Source organism: Hibiscus syriacus, unplaced genomic scaffold (assembly GCF_006381635.1).
Source record: "Hibiscus syriacus cultivar Baekdansim isolate YM2019G1 unplaced genomic scaffold, ASM638163v2 tig00117032_pilon, whole genome shotgun sequence".
NCBI lineage: Eukaryota > Viridiplantae > Streptophyta > Magnoliopsida > Malvales > Malvaceae > Hibiscus > Hibiscus syriacus.
In genome coordinates this window covers 575,607-603,194 of record NW_024063532.1, presented here as the reverse complement: position 1 = coordinate 603,194, position 27,588 = coordinate 575,607, and the positions used below count along the sequence as shown (strand labels likewise).

The 27,588-nt window shown below is 35.0% G+C and overlaps 2 protein-coding genes, 1 long non-coding RNA gene and 1 pseudogene across 4 annotated transcripts; 1 reads left to right on the top strand and 3 right to left on the bottom strand.

Moving 5' to 3' along the window:
- The first annotated feature begins 436 nt into the window (after positions 1-436).
- Positions 437-7,183, top strand: LOC120196327 (subtilisin-like protease SBT2.2). Its single transcript, XM_039198150.1, has 10 exons — positions 437-799; positions 1,437-1,590; positions 1,885-2,282; positions 3,287-3,382; positions 3,480-3,552; positions 4,071-4,353; positions 5,285-5,616; positions 5,854-6,124; positions 6,210-6,491; positions 6,586-7,183. Exons 1-10 carry the CDS (start codon positions 567-569, stop codon positions 7,011-7,013), a joined length of 2,550 nt encoding a protein of 849 aa, XP_039054081.1. The 5' UTR covers positions 437-566; the 3' UTR covers positions 7,014-7,183.
- A 140-nt stretch (positions 7,184-7,323) lies between these two features.
- Positions 7,324-12,318, bottom strand: LOC120196328. Of its 2 annotated transcripts, XR_005523162.1 has the most exons (6): positions 11,849-12,313; positions 10,574-11,773; positions 9,792-10,133; positions 9,296-9,387; positions 8,897-9,091; positions 7,324-7,873 (listed from the first exon to the last, which is right to left on the bottom strand). It is a non-coding gene; the product is annotated as an uncharacterized LOC120196328 (long non-coding RNA). The 2 variants fall into 2 exon arrangements; XR_005523161.1 differs by having other exon boundaries at positions 7,337-7,873; positions 10,574-12,318.
- A 4,942-nt stretch (positions 12,319-17,260) lies between these two features.
- On the bottom strand, positions 17,261-18,019 carry LOC120196366. The gene has a single exon (XM_039198187.1). The coding sequence runs from the start codon at positions 18,017-18,019 to the stop codon at positions 17,261-17,263; it is 759 nt and encodes a 252-aa protein (XP_039054118.1).
- Positions 18,020-22,702: 4,683 nt separating this feature from the next.
- LOC120196365 lies at positions 22,703-26,339 on the bottom strand (annotated as a pseudogene).
- Positions 26,340-27,588: the final 1,249 nt, after the last annotated feature.

The window sequence follows — 27,588 nt, the reverse complement described above, 5'->3', positions numbered from 1 at the left end:
GTAGTACCGATACTGCTAAGACAGTACTAATACCATGAAAACAGAACCTCAAAATAATACTGATATCATGAAGTGATATCGATACTACTCAAAATTTTTTGAGTTTTCAGATAATCTAAACATGGTTTTTTATCGATACGTATCTGATCTGATAATTTGAAAAAAAATTCGTATACCCGAACATAACTATCTGAAAATTAAAAAATAATCAGATATCTAAAATTTTTAAATTGAATCAACAAATCAGATCGACCCAATTGGATTGAATTGGATTTTTTTGCACACCCTTAGCTGTCAGAGTCCCTCAACTCTTTCCATGAATCCACTATATCTTAATTAACGGCTCTCTTTGCCCTTTCTTTCCTTCTTTTCATCAACTGCAGCTGTGTTCACACGTTCCTCATAAAGGAAGAGGGTAGGATTTTTCTTCTTCACCACTGCCTTGGATTTCTTCAGCATACAGAACCTTACCTTATTTTCTTCACTGAACCTTCTGCTGCTGCTTGTATCTTTTAGTGTGAAGGTTTTGTTTGGTTTGAAAATCTGGGATTTTGATTTCACTCAAAATGGGCAACTTTCATTGCCTGTTTTTGGTGCTGTTGCCACTTTGTTTTGGGTTTTTTGTGAACACTCTGAGTCAGGAGGATTCGGGTTCAGATGCAAGCACGGATATTTACATCGTCACTCTTAAGCAAGCTCCCGCGGCTCATCAATTTGAGGAACAGCTAAGAAGGCAGGGTCATCATCGGTTCCACAATGGTTCTTCTTCAGGGAGATTAAACAGGTTTCACAAACCAAGGTGTGGAATTTTACCCTCGGTTCAGTAGAATTAAGCCGTTGTCGGCAACAGTTTTTCCCCCCCTGAAAAAATGTGATTTCTTTTTTGTATTTTGTAGTTTTAATAATTCAAGTACTTGGAATTTCTGAAGTGTAAATGCTTGTTTTAATAGTTTTTCTAAATAATTTATGGACCGTTGATGGTTAATTATTATTTAAACTGTAAGGGGTCCTCTTGTTTCTTTCTGTGGGGCAAGGGGATTTGGCTGTTAGGGAATGTCATCAAATCTAGCATCTGCCTTTAGTTTTGACAACCTCAAATTATGTTTTTCTTCTTCTCTTTTTGGGGTTAGTATTACTTCAAAAGAAGAGCATAAAATATCCTTCTGGAAACTAGTATTTTTACTTGCAAAATACTTTTTAAGATAGACATTCTGGGTCTCAGCTTCACCATGTTGACACTTGACTTTAAAAAATAACCAATAATTTGCTGAATGCTGATTATTGTGCTTGCTGTTCCCTTTTTCACTTCTCTCTCAAGTTGAATATCTCTTTTGCATTTCTTGGATCCTTTATAATTATAGGTTGTTTGGGAATGTATTTTTTTTTTTAAAAAACTTGACTGTTTCTTCATTTTGGATGTGTTCTTTTATATGTAGGAATAAGTCAAGATCTCATCCAAGTTCTCGATCATATATTTTTCGAGTTCATGATTCTTTGTTAAAGAGAGCCTTGAGGGGGGAGAAATATCTGAAGTTGTATAGTTACCACTACTTGGTCAATGGCTTTGCTGTGTTTATCACCCCTGAACAGGTTTAGCATCAATCAACATTCCTCATAATTACACACCATTTAGTCAAATGCTATCATCATCATTATCCTGCTGAGTGCTTTCTGAAAGTTGTAGCATTTTTAAGTTTAATATTTTATTTATCCTTACTAAATATATGAAATATGTTTGACATATCTTCTTTGGTGTGTGCATATCATTTAGGCTCTTAGCGTCTTAGAAGATGTCATGACATATAGCTTTTAATTTCCTTTTGGAAAATTTTGTTATTAATTAGGCAGAATGGTCTTAGTTTTGTTGTATTCTTTATTTCTAAGGCGAAAAAGCTTTCGAGGAGAAGAGAAGTAGCAAATGTTGCATTGGATTTCTCTGTTAGAACTGCAACCACCCATACTCCACAATTTTTGGGTTTGCCGAAGGGTGCATGGTCCCAGGGAGGAGGATTTGAAACTGCTGGAGAGGGAATTGTAATTGGGTTCATCGATACTGGTATTGATCCAACTCATCCCAGCTTTGCTGATGATGTGTCGGAGCATTCGTACCCAGTTCCAGCCCATTTCTCTGGCGTTTGTGAGGTGACACGGGAATTTCCATCTGGATCATGCAATAGGAAGCTTGTTGGAGCTCGCCATTTTGCAGCATCTGCAATAACAAGAGGAATATTCAATTCGTCACAGGATTCTGCATCACCATTTGATGGTGATGGCCATGGCACGTGAGTGAATCTTTTGCATTTTGTAGATCATTGTTGTGTTAGTAATATTTTCTGAATTTTTTAATTGCTTTAAGATTAGAGGGGAGATAAGGAACAACTTTAACCAGGTGATCTTAGATAGAAACTTAACATTGAGATGAACTTATAGAAAATTTATATTATAAATATTGACGTAAATAAATTTAACTATGCTACTAACCAGGTACCACCAGAAAAAAGATGCTATTATGGGAATTTATTAGAAAAAATAGTAGAAACTTGGAAGCTCCATATTCTACAAAGAACGTGCAAGTTCCCAATAAAAACCTGTAAGCTCTATATGCTAAAAAAACTTGTAAGTTTTCAATAGAAACTTGTGAGCTCTATATCACTAGACTAAAGATGCTATTATGAGAATTTTTTGTGGTTTGTGGTCAAGATTTCCACACATTTTTCCAATCCCTTGAGAAAATTGTTAGCTCTATATGTTACAGATAAACATGTTTGATCATCCTTCTCTTTTCTGTTGGAAGAACCGACTTAGATTATATATTTGATATTCTTCCCTCCTTGCTCCTATGTGGACAATGCTCGTAATTATTAGATAAGCCTATATATGTGTTAGAGTGACATTCTTTTCCCTTATTTTGTTCCTAGATTTTTAAGGGTAGTGCTTTGCACACCTGTTCCTGTTTAGTGCCATACTGCCATTGATTTAAAAAATGTATCATATTGTCTTTCCCAATGCAATAGAAGTTGTGTTGTTTCGTCAATGTAATAATGTGAAGCAAATTGCTTGATGTTGGAATCTCAAAGATGGCCGTTTACTTTCTTGAATAATAATTGTTAAATGCTATAGACAACCTTCTTTTCACATAATGTATGAACAATGGACCTATGCTTACCACAATAGTGTCAATGCTGAATGATATGCAATAACTTCTGGCTACCTGCTTATGTGCTGACCTGATATTATTGGTTGACTCAATCTTCTAATGTTACCAATGGATATAATATTAACGCAGGCACACAGCTTCTGTTGCTGCAGGAAACCATGGGATTCCAGTGGTGGTTGCTGGGCACCACTTTGGAAATGCTAGTGGGATGGCTCCCCGTTCACAGTAAGTTTTCGGATCCCCTTTTCAATTATCTACCAAAGCTATACTTTGAGCCAGTATTTCTACTTAATCATACTAATGATGTGGCCATGTTTTCCAGTATTGCTGTTTACAAGGCTTTGTATAAGAGCTTTGGAGGATTTGCTGCAGATGTAGTTGCTGCTATAGATCAGGTACATCATGGTTTGAAATTCAAGTGTTGAGTAGTATTTGGGTTATGTACTCATTCATAACCATTTGAAGATGAACATTTAGAGACTTGCTTTTGGGAACTGATATTATAACTCAGATTTTATCTGCAGTTTCATGCTATAACCCTTCAAACACTAAACCCACCAAAAAAAAAAGAAAAAGAAAAAGAAAAATAGTGTCCATTGTTATAAGAAGCCTCTTTTTTTTCTACATTTGAACCAAATTGACAAGGCTTCTTTGTTTTAGAAGAAGTCCTTTTGTTAAATCAGTGTCAATGAAGGAAATAAAACCCGTAGGTAAAAATGGACCTTGCATCCTTCTTGTAGACCACAGAATATCAATGGGGGAAGTAATGGATCTTCTTGGGCAATAATTCTTTTGGCTACAGTGAAAATACTTTTTTTTATTTGTAAGAATTACGCATGGAGATAGAATCTTTCCTTTCACTGCAACCATTTTGGCACCAATTATCGATTGCTTTATCATGATACTTTTTCAGGCAGCTCAAGATGGGGTTGACATCATAAACTTATCAATAACTCCCAACAGGCGTCCACCTGGTATTGCAACATTTTTCAATCCCATCGACATGGCATTGCTATCTGCTGTAAAGACTGGCATTTTTGTTGTGCAAGCTGCTGGCAATACTGGGCCATCACCTAAGAGCATGTCTTCTTTCAGTCCATGGATCTTCACCGTTGGTGCTGCCTCTCATGACAGAGCATATTCTAACTCCATCATCCTTGGAAACAATGTAACTATCCCTGGAGTTGGACTTGCACGTAAGTTTTCCTTTCAGATCTATTGACTTCTCTATTTATCCGATGGATTTGTTAAGCATGCTTTAACAAATTGGGAAAGGAAAAAAAGAAGAAGCATCGGTATAAAACAATGTTTTCTACAAAATTGAGGCAGAAGAAGTGCCCAATAAGGGACATGTTTTGAGATGTTCAAATTGACAGCTTGTTTATATCTTTTCGTATCATTTTCTACAATTTATATTTGTTAATACAAGTAAAATTTGTAGTCGTAATACTATACATGATTGTCGTGTGATACAAATGTCATACGAGTTTGAAAGTTAACATGCCTTATGGGTAGAGTAAATTGTCAAATCATGTGATTTGGTAAATATGAAATATGCAAAAAGTTATGGGATGATTAATAATAACTAATACGTGTATGATCACCCCCATCGAAAGGGTGCTGCCTAGTTATGGCTATACCAAACTCAACATACTTGTTCTTATACTACTTTGTTATTTTTAACTATTTTTCCATGCATATTCTTTTTTGTGTGCCAGATTTTTGTTGTAAATTCTTCTCTCCCCTTCATCGAGTGACTGATAAATATGAATTATACAGAAGTCATGGGATGATTAAACTAATACTTGCATGATCACCCATCGAAAGGATGTTGCCTGTTATGGCTATACTTAAAAGTATTTTTCTTGTACTGCTTTGTTACTTTAACTATTTTTCCATGCATATTCCTTTTCTGTGCAGGATTTTTGTTATAAATTCCTCTCTCCCCTTCATTAACTAATTGTTTCACTCCTGAAATTTATGATTAGTAGTTCGATCCTTATATATCAAAGCCTATGCCACTAATCCATTGATTTATGGAATTGCGTTATTATAAATGTCATGCAGAGTATCCATTATTACTAAGCTTACATAATACTTACTTTCTTACTCTTTTATTTTTGACAGCGGGGACTGATACGAATAAAATGTATACACTGATATCGGCAGTTCATGCTCTATGCAATGACACACCACTTGCCAATGATATGTATGTGAGCGAGTGCCAAGACTCCAGTAACTTCAATGAGGAACTTATCCAAGGAAACCTGTTAATCTGTAGCTATTCAATCCGATTTGTGCTTGGACTCTCTACAATCAAGCAGGCCCTAGAAACTGCAAAGAACCTCAGTGCAGCTGGAGTTGTGTTCTTCATGGATTCTTTTGTAATTGGTTTTCAGCTTAATCCCACACCATTGGAAATGCCTGGCATTATAATTCCATCCCCAGAGGATTCCAAGGTGCAGATTCTACATATTACTTCCGCAAGGCACATACAAATTTTATTATTATTTCTCATGTCTTGTTTCTTTATTTTTAATTGAATATGGTGGGAGAATGTTGGAAATTATTTCTAAAACATCTGATAAATTGTTACCAGTGTTAGAATTTGGAGTACCCTTCCACTACCTCTACATACATGCACAGACACAAACACAATCAGAAAAATTACTGATTTTTATTATTGTCTTGAGCAGATTTTACTCCAATATTACAATTCTTCTTTGGAGAGAAAAGGACTTGCAAGGAAAATTGCTAGATTTGGGGCAGTGGCTACCATTTCAGGTGGACTGAAAGCAAACTATAGCATTACTGCTCCGAAGGTTATGTATTACTCGGCTAGAGGACCAGATCCTGAAGACAGTTCTCTAGATGATGCAGACATAATGAAACCTAACTTGGTTGCTCCTGGAAATATGATATGGGCTGCCTGGAGTTCACTTGGTACAGATTCGGTTGAATTTCAAGGTATTAGAATCGTGAAGTAATGGATAGTTCAGTTAAAATTCTATATGAGGTACATTATTCTTAAACAATTAACTTGACTTCTTAGGTGAAAGCTTTGCAATGATGTCTGGAACAAGCATGGCTGCTCCTCATATTGCTGGGCTTGCTGCACTGGTAAAACAAAAGTTTCCTCATTTCAGCCCTGCAGCCATCGCATCTGCACTCTCAACAACTGCTTCTCTTTATGACAAGAGTGGTGGCCCCATAATGGCCCAGCGTGTTTATGCTGATCCTGATGTAAATCAGTCTCCAGCAACGCCATTCGACATGGGCAGTGGTTTTGTGGATGCTACTTCAGCCCTTGATCCTGGTCTGATCTTGGATATGAGTAAGTCATTCTGCTTTTGTCTATAAGACATTCTTCAGTAGTTATGTCTCAATGTACATCTCATTCTTACTATATATGTACTTGCTTGTTGCAGCTTACGATGATTATATGTCTTTTCTTTGCGGCATCAATGGTTCTGGTCCAGTGATCTTGAATTACACTGGTCAAAACTGTTGGGGCTGTAATTCTACCATTGGTAGTGCTGACCTAAACCTGCCATCCATTACCATTGCTAGACTGAACCAGTCTAAAATGGTTGAAAAAACAGTGACTAACATTGCTGGCAATGAAACATACAAAATCGGCTGGAGTGCTCCATACGGGGTGTCGATGAAGGTGACTCCAACTCGATTCTTCATTGGCATGGGAGAGAAGCAGGTCTTGACAATAATCTTTAATGCAACAATGAACCATTCTGTGGCAAGCTTTGGGAGGATTGGACTTTTTGGAGACCGAGGCCATAAGCTCGGCATTCCATTATCGGTCATTGTAAAATTATCCTACAATACCACTAACAGCTGAGGGTAGATAAAATAGTGATTTTAGTGTTGGATTGGATGGGGTCCTTTGGTTTGTTGGTTTTCTTCTTTTCAGCTTCAGCTTTCATGGATGTAACCAATTTTTTCATTCGTTTAGCCTGTAAATGCATAAAATCAATTTGTATTTTCTAGAAATAAGAAGGATGAAATAATTTGTCCACAGTTTAATTTCTTTCAATTGCTTACTTCTGACATCTAATTGTTGGCAATGTGGAACTAAAAATGTAAAATGAAACACTCACTGTATTTGATAAACGAATGTAATTGAATCAGAGCTAGGCAATAACCCACATTCATCCCACCTATAATGACAATAGTAATTGTCAGGATCAAAGAAAGAATGCCGTGAGTTCGCGTTTCAATTGGTCTCAGGGTCCTCTCATTTTCTCAACAATATGCCTACCCCTTTCTTCAATGTGACGCTTCTTCTCTTCGAACCTCTCTCCCATTTTCTTTGTCAAATCCATCACCCTTGCCCTCCTCCCCGTCTTCTTTGGCCTTGAATCATTGTCATCACCTACATCACTCTGCCTTTCAGACTCAGTCAGAGACCTAGATACTGACACAGAATCTGAACTTTCCTCTATATTCTGCTGATGCATTTCATGTGGTTCATCAGTTTCAAGAAGGGGAGTTCTTAGATCTTGCAAGGACCTACTCTTTGCTGAAGAGCTTCTTGATGACCATGCTTCAGACTCTGTGACTCGACGACTGGTGACTGGTGCCTCTAGATTAAGCCATATAAATGGGGCAACTTCCCTTGGGACCCAATCATATTTCTCTGTTAACATCCAAGGAATGCATGTACTTTCACAGTTTGGAAGCACTTTCACGTATAGCTGCCTGCACAAATAATGGAAACATCAGCTGTAAGTTCACTTGGCCAGTTTCTTTCATAGTATCGATGCCAAAGTTCAGCAAATGAAAATTGTGACATAGCTCATTATGTGTTTTCTATGGCTGAAGCAAATATTGAAAAGTAGGTCTAGTATCATTCCAGATCTGATCATATCTCAATGGAAAATACTTGAGATAGGCATGAGTGGACTTGTAAGAAGATGCAGGTAATTAGAAGTAATTGTATTATATAAATAATTGAAAAGGCATTAGCCAACAAAATTTTAGTCACATGCAGCATCAAGAACCATATCATCTTCAGTCTTAAGATTTCAAAATGACTACAAATAAGTAGAAAAAGACCAATGGTTCCAAGAAATTATTAATGTGGAGAAAACACCCGTAACAAATTAAAAGAAGATAAAGCAAAATCCACCACAAATTTTCCTATGTCAGAAAAAGCGTGTTTCGAGTCAAAAAGAGAATGGAAAAGGAATTCATAATATTCAGTGAACAAGTTAAAACCTTTCCCTCTTACAACGCTTTAGAACATAAGGTGTATTAGTCAATGAAGTGGGATCGTACGCCTTTTATTTATCTTCCTAAGGGACAGCTGGTGGCATAGGGAATTTTATTTATATGGACATATAATGCCGTTGTCAATTGCTTAGTTCCTAATTACACGTTAAATGATGTAAACTCAGTAGATAAAATTGCTTTAAAACCAAATAAAATTAAGATGAATATATCTAAAACTAGGGACATCTTTCAATTTTTATTTGTTTCACATGCACAAGCAAAAGTAGAGAAAATAATCACTTCGTTTTATCACAACTTTTTTCACTTTTAAAACACGAATTTTGTTGTAAAAATCACCCATTTTTACTCTTCCATTTGATTGGTGTGCCAAAATTGTAGCGTACACCGTCACAGGATAGTCAATGCTTCATGGGGAAATTTAAATAATCAATCCAAAGAATAAAATGAAACGGTAGGATATGTTTTTCAACAAACAAATGATATTCATACCTTAAACCGACTGATCAAGAATAAAGCAATATGTCCACTATTTATCTTGTGTTCCCTAATAGAAGACTCGAGGACAAATTCTATATCAGGCATGGACGTGAAGCTAAACTATAACTGATCGGAAGGGGTTGGCTTTATATATAACCGCAGCGTTCCTCGAAGGGATGCAACCCTTATCGACAAAGACAAAGGCACCTGCAATTTGAAAATACAGGTTATGTTTGATCCTCAAATACCAAGTTGAAGTATTTCGATTGGCTGATTTAATATTCCTTTTTTTTCAATTTGCTGAATCTTAAACTATCTATCTTTACATAAATACCTTCATAACACTTTAATGCCATTTTTTTTTGTTCTTCTAAGCAGAACCACCTCTGTATAAAGAGATTATATTCAAACCTGTGAAACCTGTTTGGCTACGGAATTTACAACATACTTCCATTGGGATGCATAACTTGTTGTTGGTGTAGCTCTACTGCCTTTTAGACCATCTGAAATCCGAAGAGAGTGAAATCAAAAATTAAAAATAGCAACCATTATCCTGGTCACATAAAACCTCCTATACTAACATTCCAAAAAAATAAAAATAAAACCTCCTATACTAAGGGAGGCTTCATTACAGCAAGACATCAATACATGCCAACACCAGGGAAGGGATTTGGAGTCAACAAGGCTTTCAAATTAGAAATTTCTTCAAATCTGATTTATACAACTTTCTACAGAGGCTGCTACTTAATCTTCAACAGTGTGTGTCCGAATGCTTTTAAAATAAATAGAAATCCACATTTTTGACAATTATGTCATAATTGAAAAAACTAACAAAACACATTATGCAGATATTTTGGGCCTTGTTGATGAATAAGTGTATAAAAATTATTATAATTTTTATACTCACCAACTTTAGGGTCGACCTCATCCTCTTCAGGAAGATTCAAATGCTTTCCAAAATGCTCAAAGCCTTCAAGAAGGTCTGAAGAGACATTTTCAACAGAATTTGTTTCTGAATTTGAGCAACCAGGCCATTTTTAAAATCTTGGTCACTAACTTCAAGTCTGGTCTCAACATCTAACAGAATTCCACCAGAATATTCAGCATCAACTTCAAATGCACATACCTCATTCATGTCTGAAGGAAGAATCCTCATTGCATGGATATAAGGTGGGAGATTTCCAATGTCTAAATCAGTTCAAATGACTTCCCCTATGTAACTAGGGGTCCTAATATTGGACAATGTTCTCTGTTATATCAAATCATGAAAATAATCAAAAACCAACTTCAATGTACATTCAAATACGTTTCCAAAAGAACTAATTACATGAATACCTTGAAGGCAAAATGACCATTGAATGTTTAAATCAAAACATTGATGCAGTAAAAGTACACAAAAAAGAAATGTAGTCGACAGACACCAAAATACTGTGTAAAAACCAAAATTTCATTGGCAATTATACTAATAAAGGAGACAATGAATCAGGAAACACAAAATACCCACTTGAAATAAGCAAAATAGGTTTTTCTTTTCCCTTATTTTCGCTGGAAAACAAATCAAAAGTCCAGGTGCATTTTTTTATAATAACAAATAAACCAAAATGCAAAAAATGACATGAACATACGTACCAAGCACCCAAAAAATGAAAGGAAGGAAGGAAGGAAGTCTAGTTCTGGTGACCATCCAACCTGAATACGTGCTTGAATAGAACTTTTCAACCCTGAATTTCCTTTCATATCAAAAAAGATTCGAGAAATTAACAAGTTCCAGCAAAGTGTCCCTTCATCAAAACTAAATTTGTCTTGTTCCGAATCAGCATCAGAAGCAACAGAAGCACTTTGACTAACTGAACGAGGAAAACCTTGCGGTAATGGAAATGCCATATTTTCTTCGGTTGAACTGTTTGGTACTTTCTTTGTCACTTAATCTTGGAATGGTTGCCGTTCTTCACGGGCAGTTTGCGATGTCCAAATTCCCTTATTTTCCATACCAGGCTTTAATTTGGAAATTTTTCTCCAAAATAATTTAACTTTTTGATGAAGAACCATCAAACTTACCTCCATTATCCATTGGCTCAGCACTGAAACCTAAATAAGGTTTCATAAATGACAGACATCCAACATTTAAAGATGCCAAGTAAGCATGGAAGTCTTCATTCAACTTAGCAAATCAGCTCAGCTTTTCTTTATCCTTGCACGAAGCAAGACGAAGAGCTTTGCACCATGACTCCTTCTCCCAAGAAGTCTCCAGATTAAGGTAAATGGTTTTACTTCCAATGTACATGGATGAAGATTTGTTTTCCACTTTTATTGGAAATCTCGTGGCCCTATCAAACCATTCATACAACGCAAACGAATGAAGCAAAGTTAAATATTTTGAAAGTGCACATAACTTAGAACAACTGATTAAGCTATATCATAACAGCACGGTATTTTATGATTCAAAGGCGACAAATGAAGTCAGACACCTATATTCTTAACTCTTAACAATGTCAACATTGTTATGCCAAAAAAAGCTTGATTGAAAACCAAAACTTTAACTTACAACTTGAAGCAAAAGGATGGGACAGATAAGCTTGAGAGTTGAGACTTAAGTAAGAATCATTGTCGAAAATACATGAACAATGAGCATTGAAGTGAGAAAGAAGAGTAAAAGCAAAGGGCATAACACCATTTTCTTGAGGCTAAATTGGTAGCGGAAATAGCCTCTATGACGCAGCCCTTAAAGGGAATGGTAGTGCGGGAAGAATCAGAATGTATGAAAACTAAGTTGTTTTCCAGGATTTTAGCATGCTTTCGAGTAGGAGAAAATTCCAAGGGCGAGTCCTTTTTTCACTTCTGCTCTCATGGTGCCGGAGCTTTTTCTGATTCAAGAACCCAAACAGTCCCCTAACACAACACGATGCAAGCAAGTTCAAATCTAAGCAAAAAAAAAAGATGAAAGAAAGACGGGGGAATCCATACCTGCTTGTTGTAAGTGAAATCGGAGGAAGGTTGGGACTGGGGATTCGATGCAGCAAGAGATTCTCGTTTGATCCTTCGATTCAATCGATTTAACACAAAAAAGAATCCCACAACTTGCAGACTCACAATTGCTAGCACTCCAAAAACCAACCCAACAAAGAACACACTCCATATCTTTCTTTGGGTTCAATTCAACTCTTCGGAAAAACGAACCGTCTTTATGGATAGTAGTTTCTCTAAATTCCTTTTTCTTTCATGCTTACGCGGTAACTTGATTTTTTTTTGGTTGAATACGGGTGAATGGGCCTTTTAGGTGCCAGTTTTATCAGCTAGAATAATCTCTCAGCTTCCTTAGGGTAATTACGCAGAAAGTTAGTATCCTCCGACTGGTTCTTCATTAGTTTGGCGATAAAATCAGTGATCCGGTTGGCCTCCCTTGATATGTTCTCTATCTTCACTCCCCAGTTTATTTTTAGTAAAATCTCTATGTGTTGAAGGATTGTTAATTGTCTGTGTTCAAAAGATCTATTTTTAATCAGGTTAACTGCTTTCTTGCTATATGATTCCACTATTACTTTCCTTTCTCCTCTCATTCATGCCGTTTTTAATCCTTCATGTATTCCCCATAGTTCTGCTTCTAGTAATGTGCAACTTTCGATTTTCAAATCCCATAGCCAGTTACCATTATAATCCCTAGCGACTGCTCCCACATTGCATCACCATTGTTTAGATTTCTAGTTTCATCAGTGTTAACTTTACAGTAGCCAATCTCTGATTTTTGCCATTTATAATGGGTATTTCTTTTGGTTTGATTATTACCCGAGTTCAGGATTTCTAAGTCTCTAATATCCTGGGTAAGCCTATAGGCTTGTTGTATGATTGATTCTCTTTCAATCATTTCAGAATCAAACACTAATTGGTTTCTTCTCTTCCAGATATACTAGATTATGGAACTGAAGAAGGTAGGCCAATTTTCCGTTCTTGATGTAGGAGATTGGGCCATTTCAAGGTTTTCAATGATCTACTCCTCCATAGTCTTACTTGGGAATTGATTCATATTCATGTTATCAATTAATTATGTCCAAATAGTTAAGGCTTTAGGGCAAAATCTCAGAGTGTGGTTGATGTCTTCAGTCTCATTCCCACACATAGGGCAGCTCTCATCCATCATCATGTGTCTGTGTTTCCTTTCCGAATTAGTCAAAATTTTATTTCTCCCAATAAGCCATAAGAATTTTTAACCCTGTGAATGTTCTTGTGTTTAGCAATGCTGCTCCATAGCTTTTCTTCCATAATACTGCTAATATTCCCAATCCATTTGTATGCAAAACTCACCGAGAAAACCCTTTTTTCTGAGAGGATTCAGCCCGGGGAATCAATAATGTACTCTTCCACTAGAGGTGGTGTAACTTTCAGCTTATTAATGGCTTGGACCGGGAGAAGCTTTGTTAGTTTGTTTCAGTCCCAAGTACCATTTTGGTTTATCCACTCCTTAACTTTTGATATGTCATTTTCCACTTCCTTTGGTTGAATGCATAGTCTGGATAGGGGTTATTTACTGTCTAGACATTTGTCACTCCAAAATTCCACTTGTTTTCCATTGCCAATATTCCAGCATAAATTTTGTTTAAACTTAGGCCATAAGGAACATATATGATTCCATAGTTGTGATCCACCCTTTTTTTTCCAGCTCTTCAGGTATGTCTTCCTTCATCTTGTATTTGCTTCTCATCACCTGCACCCACAAAAGATCAATTCTGTTAATGAGTTTATACGCAAGTTTAAAAGTAAATGCCTCATTTTGGCTCCTTAGTTTCTTAAATCCTTGACCCCCTCCTTTTACAAGTATGCATAGAGTGTCCCAGTTTACTAGATGTAATTCTTTATGCTCATTTGTATCTCCCCATATAAAATTTATGGTAAGTCTTTCCAGCTCATTACAAACTCCTTTAGGTATTAAAATTGACTGCATAGTGTATGCAGGAATTGAAGAAATAACCGATTTGGCGAGTATAATTCTTCCTGCCAGGGATAATACTTTGGCTTTCCATCTTGTGAGTCTGTCCTTTACTCTTTGGATAATATTGCTGTAAGTGTGTTTATTGATCTGATTGTGTAGCATAGGAACTCCCAGGTATATTCCAAGGTTATCCACCTCCTTAATGTTAAGCTTATTGATAATAGAATTTCTGATTTGTGTATAAACATTGTTGGAGTAATAGATGCTGGATTTTTGCAAGTTAACTTTTTGTCCTGAGCTGCAACAAAATCTGTTGAGAATATTCTGAATAACTTCAATTTGGGAATTATCAGCTTCCACGAAGAGGATTAGATCATCTGCAAAGAAAAGGTGAGAAATGTTAGGCCCATTTTTAAACAATTTAATAGGTTTCCAGCTTCCTTGTTGCACAACTAACTTAATCTCTTATGCTAATCTTTCCATGCAGATCACAAAAATGTAGGGTGACAACGAATCTCCTTGTATGATCCCCCTAGAAGGTTTAAAAGGTTCGATAAGTTCTCCATTCCAGTTAATTTGAATAGTAGTTGATGCAATTCATAATAGGCAGCATGATCTTATTAGGCAACCCCATCTTCTCCATAGTGTTCTTTATAAAGCTCCAATCCAATCTATCATAAGCTTTTTCTAGATCAATTTTTATGGCAATCCACCTTTTTTTTTCCTTTCTTTTTCTTCATGGAGTGAATGACCTCTTGAGCAAGGATTATATTATCTATGATCACCTTGCCCGGAACAAAGCTTGTTTGACTGTTTGAGATGACATTAGGCAAAATAGGCTTAAGACGATTAGCAATCACTTTAGTAATAATTTTGTAAATGACCTGACAAAGGCTAATGGGTCTGAACTGAGTAATTCTTTCAGGATTATCCACCTTACGAATTAATACCAGACTCGTTTTGTTTAACTCTTCATTAATTTGACCGCCATGAAGACACTGATTTACTAAGTAGCAAATCTTCTCCCCAATCGTGTCCCAGTTCTTTTTATATAAAGTAGCATGAAAACCATCTAGTCCGGGTGCCTTGAGAGGACTCGTACTTAATAAGGCCTCTTTGATATCCTTATTATCAAAATCTTTATTAAGCCAATTCCAATGATCTTGTCTCAGTTTCGGGAAAAGTCCTTGATTATTCAAACTTTGATTGATCGAAGGATCTTTAGTGAACAGTTTTTCATAGAACTACTTGACATGATTTTTAAGAATTTCCTCGTCATCGCACCATATATCCGAGTCAATTTTGAGGGTTGTAATACGTTTTCTTCTTCCTTTCGTTATTGCACAAGAGTGGAAGTATTTAGTATTTTTATCTCCATGAGTAATCCACTTGCATTTCGCCCTTTGAGCCCAGAGTAGTTCCTCATGTCTCAAAATAGTGTCAAGTTCAATTTTTAGATCGGATTCAATATTTGATAGTCTGTCTGAGCTATATTTGTGAAGTGCCTTATCAATGTCTTTCAGACGAGAAATAATTCTTCTCTTCTTTTGATTAATATTTCCAAATGTCTCTCTGTTCCAAATTCTGATGCTATGTTTGATATGGTTGAGGCTTTTCAATAAATCATTGTGCTTAACCTATTCTCTCTTCAAAAAATTATCAAAATCCGGGTGTTCCATCCAGGCTGCCAGAAATCTAAAAGGTTTAATAATGTTATCTTTGTTTTGTTGATTAATATGTAACATAATAGATGATCAGAACCAATACGGTCAAGATGATGCACCATTGTATCTGGAAATAATTCGAGCCATTTCATATTCATCAAGCAACGATCGAGTCTTTGCCAAAGGTTCCCTTTACGCCAAGTAAATTCATCCCCTTGATAATTCACTTCTATCAATTCATTATTGAAAATGAAGTCTTAAAAGAGTTTGCTCTCAGTTCTATAACGGTTGTTTCCACCATGTCTCTCTTCGGGTTTAAGGATACAATTACAATCTCCTTCTATGATCCATGGAGCATTATTTTCAGGTTTAAGCTTCGACAATAGGTCCCAAAGCTTACTTCTAATACTAGGATTAGGACTAGCATACACAGTTGTAAAAAACTCCTAATATTTACTATTACTACGTCTGAATTGAGCATGTATATACTGATTAGAAACATTCAACATCCTGACCTCCACTGTATTATCCCATAAAATTCAAATGCCACCACTGTGCCCTTGCGCTTCAATTCTGAAAGAATTGTTGTAACCCATATTATTGATGATTTTATCAGCTCTTCTCCCGCTTTTGTGGGTTTCCATAAGAGTAATGATTTTAGGCTTATTGTTATTCACACAATCCTTGAAATGTCTTCTAAAGGAAGGTTTGACAACTCCTTGGGTGTTCTAAAATAGAATCTTCATCATTCTCGAGAGAGTGAAATAATACTATTTGTATGTTCCTTTCCCCTATGTTAAATTTCTTGAACTTGACTTTGACTAGGTTGTTCTAGTAATTGGGTCTGATTAGCAGTAGGGCTTTTATTATCAGGGGGTGCTAAATTCTCTACGTTCATGGTATTTTCTTGAATCCATTCGGATAACATCGGAACAGTAGGAGTGATAGTATTTCTGGATTTTCTAATTTTCAGACCTTTTTTTGTAATGCTAGAGATATGACTGGGCTTCTTATTGAAATTCCATCTGGAAGTTTGGCTGCAGTTGTAGTCCTTTTCTTGAATTGAAATAGTTGCATGGTTTCTAGTTCCCAAACTTGATCTGTATTCCTTGATGTGAGCATTTTTCTTAGCAATGATTTGTATTTCTCCACTATTCTGTTCTCTGTTGTGGTCATGACCCATTTTTGTTTCTTCTTCTATAATAGGAACCTCAATTAGATTGTTGTTATCTTTCCCAGCGCTAATGAATTTATCTCTCTTTTGATCTTGTTCTGTAGTTTCTTTTTCACGTGTTGCATTGACTTTGTTGCCCATCATTCTTCTATCCTTTGTTTTATTAATCTGGTTTATAGATGTGTTCGATCTTGTGTCAATTTTATACACCTGCCCTTCATTGTTTATAAGTTGGTCATCTTTATTATTGCCTCTGGGTTCTTCCTCCAACATTTCTTCTTGAATTGGTGTAAATCTGGATCTCTGATTTGCTATTTTTTCCACTTCTTTGTTTTTATTCTGGTTTCTTTGATATTTACTGTTTCTTCCTCTTGGTTGAACAACCATCCAAGGGTCGAAACATTTTTTTACTGTTATCTTTTGTTGATTGTGCTCCACTGTCTTGATCAGTGTTTACAATATTCATCTGATTATCCTGTTGTAAGATCTGGCAGTTTTCTTTAGCATGGTCATAAGTACCACAATTGAAACAAATCTATTGTAGACCTTCATATTCAATTTTTTTGGGATAAAATCATCAATCCCCATACATATAATAAGAGGTTTATTGAGGTCTATAACAACTGCAACTCTGGCAAATTTCCTCTCTCCCCAGCCTTGGTATTATAATCAATTTTGATAACTCTTCCAATGGTATTAGCAATAGTTCTAATCAACATTGTATTATAATACTTGTAGGGTAGCCCTGGTAGACACAGCCAAGCAATTACTTGGGAAGGATGCTTTTCAGATGTGGATAAGTTTCTTGACCACGGTTGAACAGTTAGGTAGCTTCCATAGATCATCCAATGACCGTCTGTAAGCACTCTCGTATAATCCTCATTATTTTCAAATTTCACTAAAAAGTAATCATTCTCAAGATCGATCAAGTTAAAATTTCCTATCGGATTCCATAGTGCATATATTCTGTTTATCAGCGCCTTATACTCGATCTTTTTTCCCAGTAGTCTTGTAATGATAACTTGCTTCATGTTTTGATCTATCAGGTCATGGATTCTTTTAGAAAAGCTTATCCTTGGAAAGTCTCCAGAGTTGTCCATTATGATATCTCCTTCTTGGAATACTATTTCTTCTTCAGGCATCTTGACGGGAGGATTTTTCTTGTAGTTCGACCCACTGGCTACCATAGCAACATAAGAAATTCTCTCTGGACTCTTAGGAGGATCTTTGTTTGCTTCGTTAACTTCTTGAGTCCCTTCTTCAGTTTGTATATTCCCTGTTGGTTGATTCGCTTCAATATCTTCCATTGCTATTTCTCTATTCTTTGCTTTCTTTGTAGCTCTTTGTTCTTCTTGGGCGTTTTCTCTATTCATTCTTGGAGATTCCCATGTTCACGCGGTAACTTGATTTAATAAATTCCTTTTTAAATTAAATTCCGAAGGATCTTATTCTCCATCCTCATTATTTCTGGACTTTGACTTGGACTTGACTTATTCTTTTCTTGTATTAAAAATTGAAAATGTGTTGCCATTTTAGGGTAAATTACATATTTAGTATTTAAATTATCAATTTTATTTTGTTTTAATACTTAAACTTTTATTTATTTTTAAATCATATATAATGTTTACTTTTTGTTTCGGTTTAGTACCTCTATTAAAATCTTAGCGGAATTATTACAACATGTCACTTTTTTATGAGTAAATTACATTATTCATCGCTCAACTATCTTCTCACTTCTATTTTGGTATATGAAATTTATTTTTTTATTTTAATTACATAACTTTCAAATTACTCCTAATTTAATCAATCTAACTTTCAAATTTAATTTTTTTATTTTAATTATATATTAATAAAATAATAATAATAATAAATTTCATATCACAAAAATTATTAATAAAATAAATTTTAGTGATAAAAACATGAGCAATTTAAAAGTTAAGTAGTTAAATTAAAACAATTTAAATTTTAGTGATCAAAGTAGGAGTGAAAGATATTAGGCATGATTTTGATGTAATTTATCTAAAAAAAGGCCACGTTCAACATTTTCGTTAAGTTTTTAATGACATGTACTGAAATAAAACAAAAAGTAAATATTAAGCATTATTTTGAAACAAATGAAAGTTTAGATACTAAAATAAAATAAAACTGATAGTTTAGATATTAAAAGTATAGTTTACCCTATAATAAGAAAAAAAACTTAATATAAAAAATATTTAAATTATATATATTTTTTCCTTTAGGTGACTAAATTTTTTACGGTCAATCTAGGTGTTTGATGTTACAAATGTTATCATTTCAAGTACCTCACTAATGACAACCATTAAAAAAACTCCGTTAAATGACACACATCATATTTATATAATTTTAAAATTTTATTTTTAAAAAATTAAAAATATATATTATTTAAAAAAATCATTTTTTTGAATTAATCACTGGTATCCGATCTATTGACCGACTAATCCAGGTCGGGTACTATAGAAGCGAGGACAACCCTCTTAATTCAATTTGCTCTATTCGCAAACGTCAGGATTCACAAACGTCGTGAATACCTAAAATTTCTTATTTTAATCCCTTATTAAGGTCGTCGGTCATCTCCCCGCTACCACCCCCGCCGCCGGCATATACCCACCTCTTCGTCGATGACCCTATTACCGGCCATTCCTTGCCGTTGCTAGTTTAATTCCAGTCATTTCTAAGTTGGCCAAAATTGTTTTAACAACCAAGGAAAAATCACCACATCCTCCTGCTTTTTGCTTCTCGCAGAATGCAAACTCGATATATTTTACACGGTGGCTTGATTATGAGCAAGGGATTTAGGTGAACGACAGGTCGCTTGATTGGGTGAATAACGGTAATATTGGATGAGGGGAATTTAGGGCTTCAAGTTTAAGGATTTAGGGAATTTGTATGACGTCAAATGAAAAGACCGATAGCGATGATTTGACAACGAGTGAGTGGATATTTGACAATGTTGGTAGTGATCGATACCATAAGCGGCGATCGGGAAATGATTAAAGATGAGGGATTTTAGGTTTTTAAGGATATTAGGGTTTGTTGGTTTTTAAAAAGAAAATTATAATTTTAGGTTTTCTATTTTAGATAAAAATTTAAAATTATATAAATGTGATATATGTTATTTAACAATATTTTTAACGGTTATTACGACTGAAATGCTTAAAATAGTAACGTTAAACACTTGAATTTATCGTAAAGAAAATTGAAGTATTTAAATAAGAAAAATGTATAATTTGGACATTGTTTTGTATTAAACCTTTAAAATATAATATCTTGAATGTCAGAACAAATAAAAGAAACTCTTTTATACATTAGATACATAAACAACTTGATTACACATACATTTAAGACAATTAAATAATAAACCCTTAAATTTATACATTTTTTAAAAATCAGATATCTAATTTCTTTGTCAGTTCAAATACATAAATCATACTTTTGCAACTATTATGAGCTCGAAAAAACCTTTATCCAATCAAAACAAAGACAAACAAGGAATTAATCTACTGTTTTTAATTAATTAGATTAGATTAATTACAGGAATATTTCCAAGTATCTCAATTTTAACTTCCAACACTGTCACTCCTCGATCAAAATTTTTATATTTAAATTTTGTAGGTTATATCCACTTGTATTCTTTGTAGGGTTAATTTGATCAAATCAATTGGAGGTAAAAAGCGAAAGTTTGGAAAAATAAATTAATCACTCTTTCAACTTGAATTCAAAAATCGTATAAATATGCTGGTCTTCCTACCTACTGTTACTAAACTTCAAAGATTTTATCATAAAAATGATTTGTTGTTTTTATATCAAATTTCCGTAGTCCAAATTGCCGAGATATTGTTGTGGAAAAAATTCTCGAGATAAGGCACATCGGGGATTATTTCCCATCTAAGGTGAAATCTACAGTAACAACACAAAAATTCCATGACTACATTGCCGTCTTCAGGCCAAATGTAAAGACTTTAGGAGTGCATGACGTCTTCAGGCCAAATGTAAAGACTCTAGGAGTGCATGGCGTTTTCAGGCCAAATGTAAAGACTCCAGGAGTGCATGGCATCTTCAAGCCAATGGATAAGACTCAGGGCCGTGGCAGGATTTTCGGGGGCCCTGTACAAATTCTTATAAAGAGGCTCTTATTTTCTAGATATATTCGATTTTGGGGTAACAATAGTGGCGTTTTCTTGACAAACACCGCGATAGATCCATCTATAATGGCGTTTTATCAATAAAGCCGTAATAATAGTGGCGTTTTTTGAAAAAACATCGCAATAGGTCCATCTATAGTAGCGTTTATTAGAAAAACGTCACTATATATATACTTTTTTGGGACCCCATTTTTTAGGGCCCTATGCGGTCGAGCAGTTTGTGCCGCCCCAGCCACGGACCTGATAAGACTCCAGGAGTGCACGACGTCTTCAGGCCAAACGTAAACACTCTAGGAGTGCATGACGTCTTCAGGCCATGCAGAAACAAGTAGGTTGTCTCTCCTAGGCCTGAAGACGCTGTACACTCCTAGAGTCTTTAAGTTTGACCTGAAGACGTCAAATAATCATAAATATTAGTGTTGTTGCTGTAGATTTCACCCTAAATAGAGAAATAATTCTAGATATGCCTATAGAGATTTTTTTTCCCACAACAATATCTCAGTCATTTTCCCAATTTCCGTACGTAAATGTCTCATGCTGCTTGTAGCTATTGGGTTTCGAGTTTCGAAAGATTACTAGAAAGCAAAGTCAGCATTCGATAAAGCTTGTAAAGGACAAGGATGTTATTCTCTATCATTAATTATTAGGTTTAATACACCTTTTATCCCTTCACGTTTATCTTTTTTTTTTCTTTCATTTTGATACTTAACTTTTTTTTGTTAATAATGTCCTAATATATATAAATATTACTAATTTTACCCCAATGGCATTACAAACGTTAAAATAAACTAAGCAAAATGTGTTACATAGTACTTTTTGACTAAAGAAATGCAGTTAACTTTAACGAGGAATGGTAAATCAACAAGTATTTCAGATTTTATTCTTATTCACTTTGGCTTATAATTATTTTATTTAATCTTAAATTAATCTCTACTTATTTCTATATTTTATAATTAAGGACAATATTAATTATAATATTTATATTTATTTTAAATAGAAACATCATAAATAATATTAAACTAAATTATAAAACATAGAAATAAATAGAGATTAATTTAAGATTAAATAAAAAAATAAAAAAATAAATAAAATCTAAAAGACTTGACATGTGATTTTTTGTTTCTCATTAAAGTTTCTTTAGTAGAAAAGTGGCAAGTAACCAAAAAACTAATGTATATAACAGACTTTGGGGTAAATGCGTAACAGTTGTGTATTCTTTAGGGACGTTATTAACAAAAATATAAGGTATTGAAATGAGAAAGATAAATATCAAGGGGCAAAATTTGCACTGAGCGTAGTATTATAATCCATGTTTTGCAGTTCTTATTTCGTATTCAACACTTATGTATGTTGGAATAAATAGGCTTCTGAGCTTTGTTAAGCACTTAAGCTGTTAGGTTTTGGTTGGGAAATTGTTAGTGGTGAGTTAAAGTTTGTTAGGGGATTGCTATTGGTTGAAGTTCAGTTGGAGCTAATATGTTGAAAGACAAACCAGCAGCGTATGGTCTATGAAATGTTTTGCTTGGCCTTGTGCCAAACAGAGTTTTTATAGAAAATCCAATAAAATAAATTAACAACGAATCCATCTTTGATCTGATTTCACTAGTACTCCGGCCACCGTGTAAGTTTACCAATGCACTTCTTCCGACTTAAACAATCAAAACTTAAAGACTTAACTCCTGAAAACTGTGGAGCAAAAACGGATTCTTTTAATGAATATGATTCTGTTGGCAATTTTTTTTAAACTTAATTTCCTGTTATTTAGCTTGTTGGAACCTATCTTTTTTTTGAAAGGCTGTTGGAGCATATCAAATATGCAGGAAACAGACACCAAATTTTGTACACAGGCCATGCAAGCATGGACATAAACAAACCCAGAGACTACACATCCAAAAAAAAGTTAAAATATTGTGTAGCTGCAAACCCAGAATCAGCAAGATGACCAGGGACGTTTCAAGAATTAAATAGTTGCTAGAATTCAACAAAGCTTGCTAGGGATAAAGTTGAGGTTACAACACTTCATGCTTCAAGTTAAAAACAAACAAACACTTCATGCTTTTAATCGTCTTCTCTTTCCGGAGGCAGACCACAAGGCAGAAGCATTTTCTGCACAATTAAGATCACCAACAATTATACCTTGAGACTCGTTTAGCCAACCAAAATATCGAAATTCAGTTCGTCATTTAGTAAGATGATATTAAACAAGACTCATTCTTACAACAGAGACTGACCGGAGCAGAGGACCAATCCCTAATAGAGATCCGATTTTTCATCAGTTTTGATTGAAATAAACAGGCGGATACCATTGCGAAAAGCCATTGGTAGGTACAGAATGTATCCAAGAATCCCATCTATGGTATAGGATACACCTAATTTGTTTAGTAAGTCTGGGCAACGTGGCACCCACTTGGATTGCAAAAATGTGTGTATTCTCCTCTAAGCATACCCCAAGGTAGAAATAGAATTACTCCAAATTCTCCACTCAACAAAACATAAAAAGAAATCATTTTGTTCCATGTAAGGGCAAGGCAAGCTTTAAACTCTTTTTTCAAGTAGTAAAAGCAATTGGTCTTATGGAATACAAAGAAAATCATTTTGAAACTCAAAAAGCTTAGATAAATCCCAAGGGAAAAAGGAGAAAAGCATCGATGCCTCTACGCTCTACATTCCACAAAATTCTAAAACCATAAAACTTAGTTCAAATATCACACAATATACACCGCCAGGCAAGCAAAGAAGCATGAATCTAATAAATCCAAAAACACCAAACTTAAGAAAAGAATAAAGTTTACCTGCATGAAATTGTAGCGCTCTCTTCCAATGGGATTCATTTTCAGCCACAGCAAAGTAAGCCAACATTGGGTAATGCCCAATATATGATGCGTAGCTATCTCGTTGAATGTTCACCGCCCATTCACTGCCATCAAATTAACCAAGGAAACATATGTATATTTATATTATCAGTGACAATTCTTTTGTTCAGTTAATAGAAGAGAAGAAAAAGTATTATAAACTAACAATCTGTTCAGATCAGCATGGCCAGTTCCGACGTATTTGGCTTGGAGATGTTCGAGCTGGGAATTGATGTTGAACCTATCGCTTGCCTGGCAATATTTATGAAAGAGTAAGAGAGAAACATATAAACCAAATATAGGGTTAGAGGGTTGGGATGTTAGAAATTTGATGGAATTTTTAAAAATTAATCAAGAAAGGGAATTAGGGTTTTGACGGCAATTTGATTAAACTGACATCTTTTCGATGTAATATTTCTCTAACACCCTTTGATCAATATTTTTCGAAGTAGCACCATTTCGGCTGAGGTGGCACAAAGGCGCAACCCTGGGGACGCGCTTTACCTGGGTTTATGCTGACTGTGATGCTACGCGTGTAAGGCTCATCCTCGAGGATGCGTTTTCACGGGGTTCTGTTGAGTCGGATGCCACGGGGGTAAGGCGCATACCCGGAGACGCGTCTTTCATTAAATTCCATAAATGTTCATCCGTTTTCCCCCAACTACCCCTCCTTCTCCCATATATAAACCCCCTCAACCCGCTCATTCTTCACACCAAAATCATCTTCTCCTCTCTTATATAACTCAAATTCTCCAACTATTCGAGTTTTAAATTTCTTATTAGTAGTAAGAAATTTATTTTTTAAGTTAGTATTTTTTAAATAGTTTTTATATTTTATAGTAATATAATTATATAAATATTAATTTTTTATAAAAATAATATTTATATAATTATTATTTATTTAAATTTATTAATTAATTATTTTTTGTGCTAATTATATTTTTTGTCTCTAGTTATAATAGAAAGTGAAATGCTGTTGCGATTGGATGCAGACCATATCTCTAGACATTTTAGTGATATAGTAATTTTTTATAATTAATGTTAATATTTATTATTATTTTTAATTTAAATTTATAATGAATTTATATTAATTATAAATTTTTATAATGCATATTATTTAGGAAACTGATCGTATTTTAGAGACTTTTATTAAAAACCCACATATACCTATACCACAACGTATTTTGCCATATTTGTCTTCTGTCGGGTTCAAGTATATTGCAACAATTATTGGCGGTTGCAAACTCGAACATGTCCTAATTTCTGCATTGATTGAGAGGTGGAGGCCTGAGACACACATTTCATCTTCCATGTGGAGAGGCTACAATTACATTGGAGGATGTCTCTATGCGTCTGGGTTTTCCGTCGATGGGAATATTATGTGTGGTATGACGGATGGTGATTGACAGTCAATGTGCATGGAGTATCTTGGAGCTGCTTCGCCAGAGTTTAATGGAGGTAGAATAACTTTATCATGGTTGAAAGCTAATTTTGAAGTTCTGAATGAAAATGCTTCAGATGATGAAGTAAATGCATGTGCTCGGGCTTATATTCTACTAATCATTGGAGGAATATTGATGCCCGAAAAATCTCGCAACCAGGTGCATTGTATCTGGTTGCGGCATCTGATTGATTTTGATGAAGCTGGAAGATATAGTTGGGGCGCTGCAGTTTTGGCATTTCTCTTTAGAGAAATATGTCGTGCGACAAATTATAAGAAAAATGCTATATCTCTTGCTTCTGCAATCATGGTGTGGTTTCGCATGCATTTCTTATGCCCAATCGTCAATGAACCATACGCATTCCCCTTATTATTGAGGTAATTTTCGAACTGAAATTTGATTTAAATATTGTTAATTAAATAGAGTGATATTTAGTTTATATTATATTTCATAGGTGGTCGATGAAAAGAAAGAATCATAAAGATATACCTACTGGACTAGAGGAAATCCGTTTACTTATTGATACAAAAGCTGGGTCTGAGGTATGTTTGAAATATGTTTAAATATGAATATTTTAATTTAAAATGTTAGATATAATTAGAATATTATATTTATTTGAATTGTATATTTATATTTCAGTTTCAGTGGATACCTTATGCGAGCAATGAAGTAAAGGCTTGTATCTCACCTCACCTCAGTGGGTCATTAGATGTTTGGATGTCAATTTTACCTCTTATATGTTATGCTATTATTGAGTGGCATCCAGTTGATCGCGTGCTCCGTCAGTTTGGTTGTACGCAATATATTCCTGGAGCACCTAGGAATTTAGACGACATGCATAACATAGATAGGCAAGGCAAGAAAGAGGTTAACTGGGTGGTGGGACACAGAGATTGGATTGTGCTTTGGGAGAACCGGTATGCAAAATTGGCCCCTCGACAATTTTACGCTAAAACTGGTCATATGGTTACGGATAACTATATGGATTGGTTTAATGAAAATGGAAAGTCGTTTCTACTTTCGGCGGAAGATCGAGGGGTTAACATTCCTAGTGCCGAGAGAGACGTCCACCATCTCAATATCATCGTCTCCCAACTCGTGGACGGAGAGAAGGTGCTATCGGTTCTGCATCAATCCTACCACAACATCCCTATCCACCGATGATGATGCCCAACCCTCCAGTTCAGATGTCATCTCCTCAGGGATATATGCCAAGCCCACCAGTTTATATGCCATATCCGCAAGGTTACATTCATAGCCCACCAGGTTACATGCCTAGCCCGTAGGGTTTTATGACACCATATGGAGGTACATATACGACTATGTTTAATGATCCAACATATGGTTCATATACATATTATTTGGCTGGTGGTCTTTCTCCACAGACACCTCAATCTCCATCTGGATCACAGACATCGATGCCAATGTTTTCACACTTTTCTCAATTTTCTATGAGCGGTGAGATTGTTAGTAGCACTTCTCCAGGGTCTTTATTTTATACAGGCCCTTCAGCGTCATCTACAACACCAGCTGAAGAAAATGCCGATCATGATAGTGAAGATGAGGAGACTGAAGAACAAGTTCCACGAAGAAATCCTTAGCGAAATAGACAACCACCGCCATGTGGAACTCATTCGAAAAGACGACATCGGTGATCCAATTGTATTTTAATATTATTTAAATAGTTATATTTCATAAATTTATGTAATTTGGTTATGTTATTTAAATGTTTCATGGTTGTTACACCAATATTTTTAATATTATTTTTTATTCAAATTTAACATTAAATGTTTTTAATATACAAATTATAGTTTTCGAAATTTAAAATTAAAATACAAATTATGGTATTCAAAATTTAACATTAAATTCAACTTAATATTCCAATTGTATTCAAAATTAAAAGTTATATTCCAATTATAGTTCACAGTACTTAAATTGAAATTAAATTTATCCATACGTATGATTTATCCTTAACATATACATTAAAACACATTGGTCAAAACGACTTATTTTCGTTTGGGTCAACTCTTTGCAAAGCTCGGTGGACAAGCTCTTACTTGGATGCAAAACGGCCATATTTACCACCCAAGACTAGTAGCTGATTTATAGAAAAAAATGGTTGCATCAAATGGCATGTTGGTTATAAATTTTTCTCGCACCCGTGAATTGTTTCGTGTTACCGAAATGCCACATCTGCTGCAAGGGATTTAAGCTAATTCTTTCAGAGTTAATCTGCAAGAGAGGTGGTGCGATTGTGGTTTCTTTCAAGCACTCAAATATCCATGCTCTCATGTTATTGCAGCTTGCTCACATTCGCATTTGTACTACAAAAATTATGTTGATCCCGTATACCAACTTTCACAAGTATTCAATGTATATGAATTTGAGTTTTCACCCATAGGAAACGAAAGAGACCCAGTTGAGATTCAAATTTGACTTACAATTGTACTAGATCCATTGCTATTGAGAGACTCAGGTCGTCCAA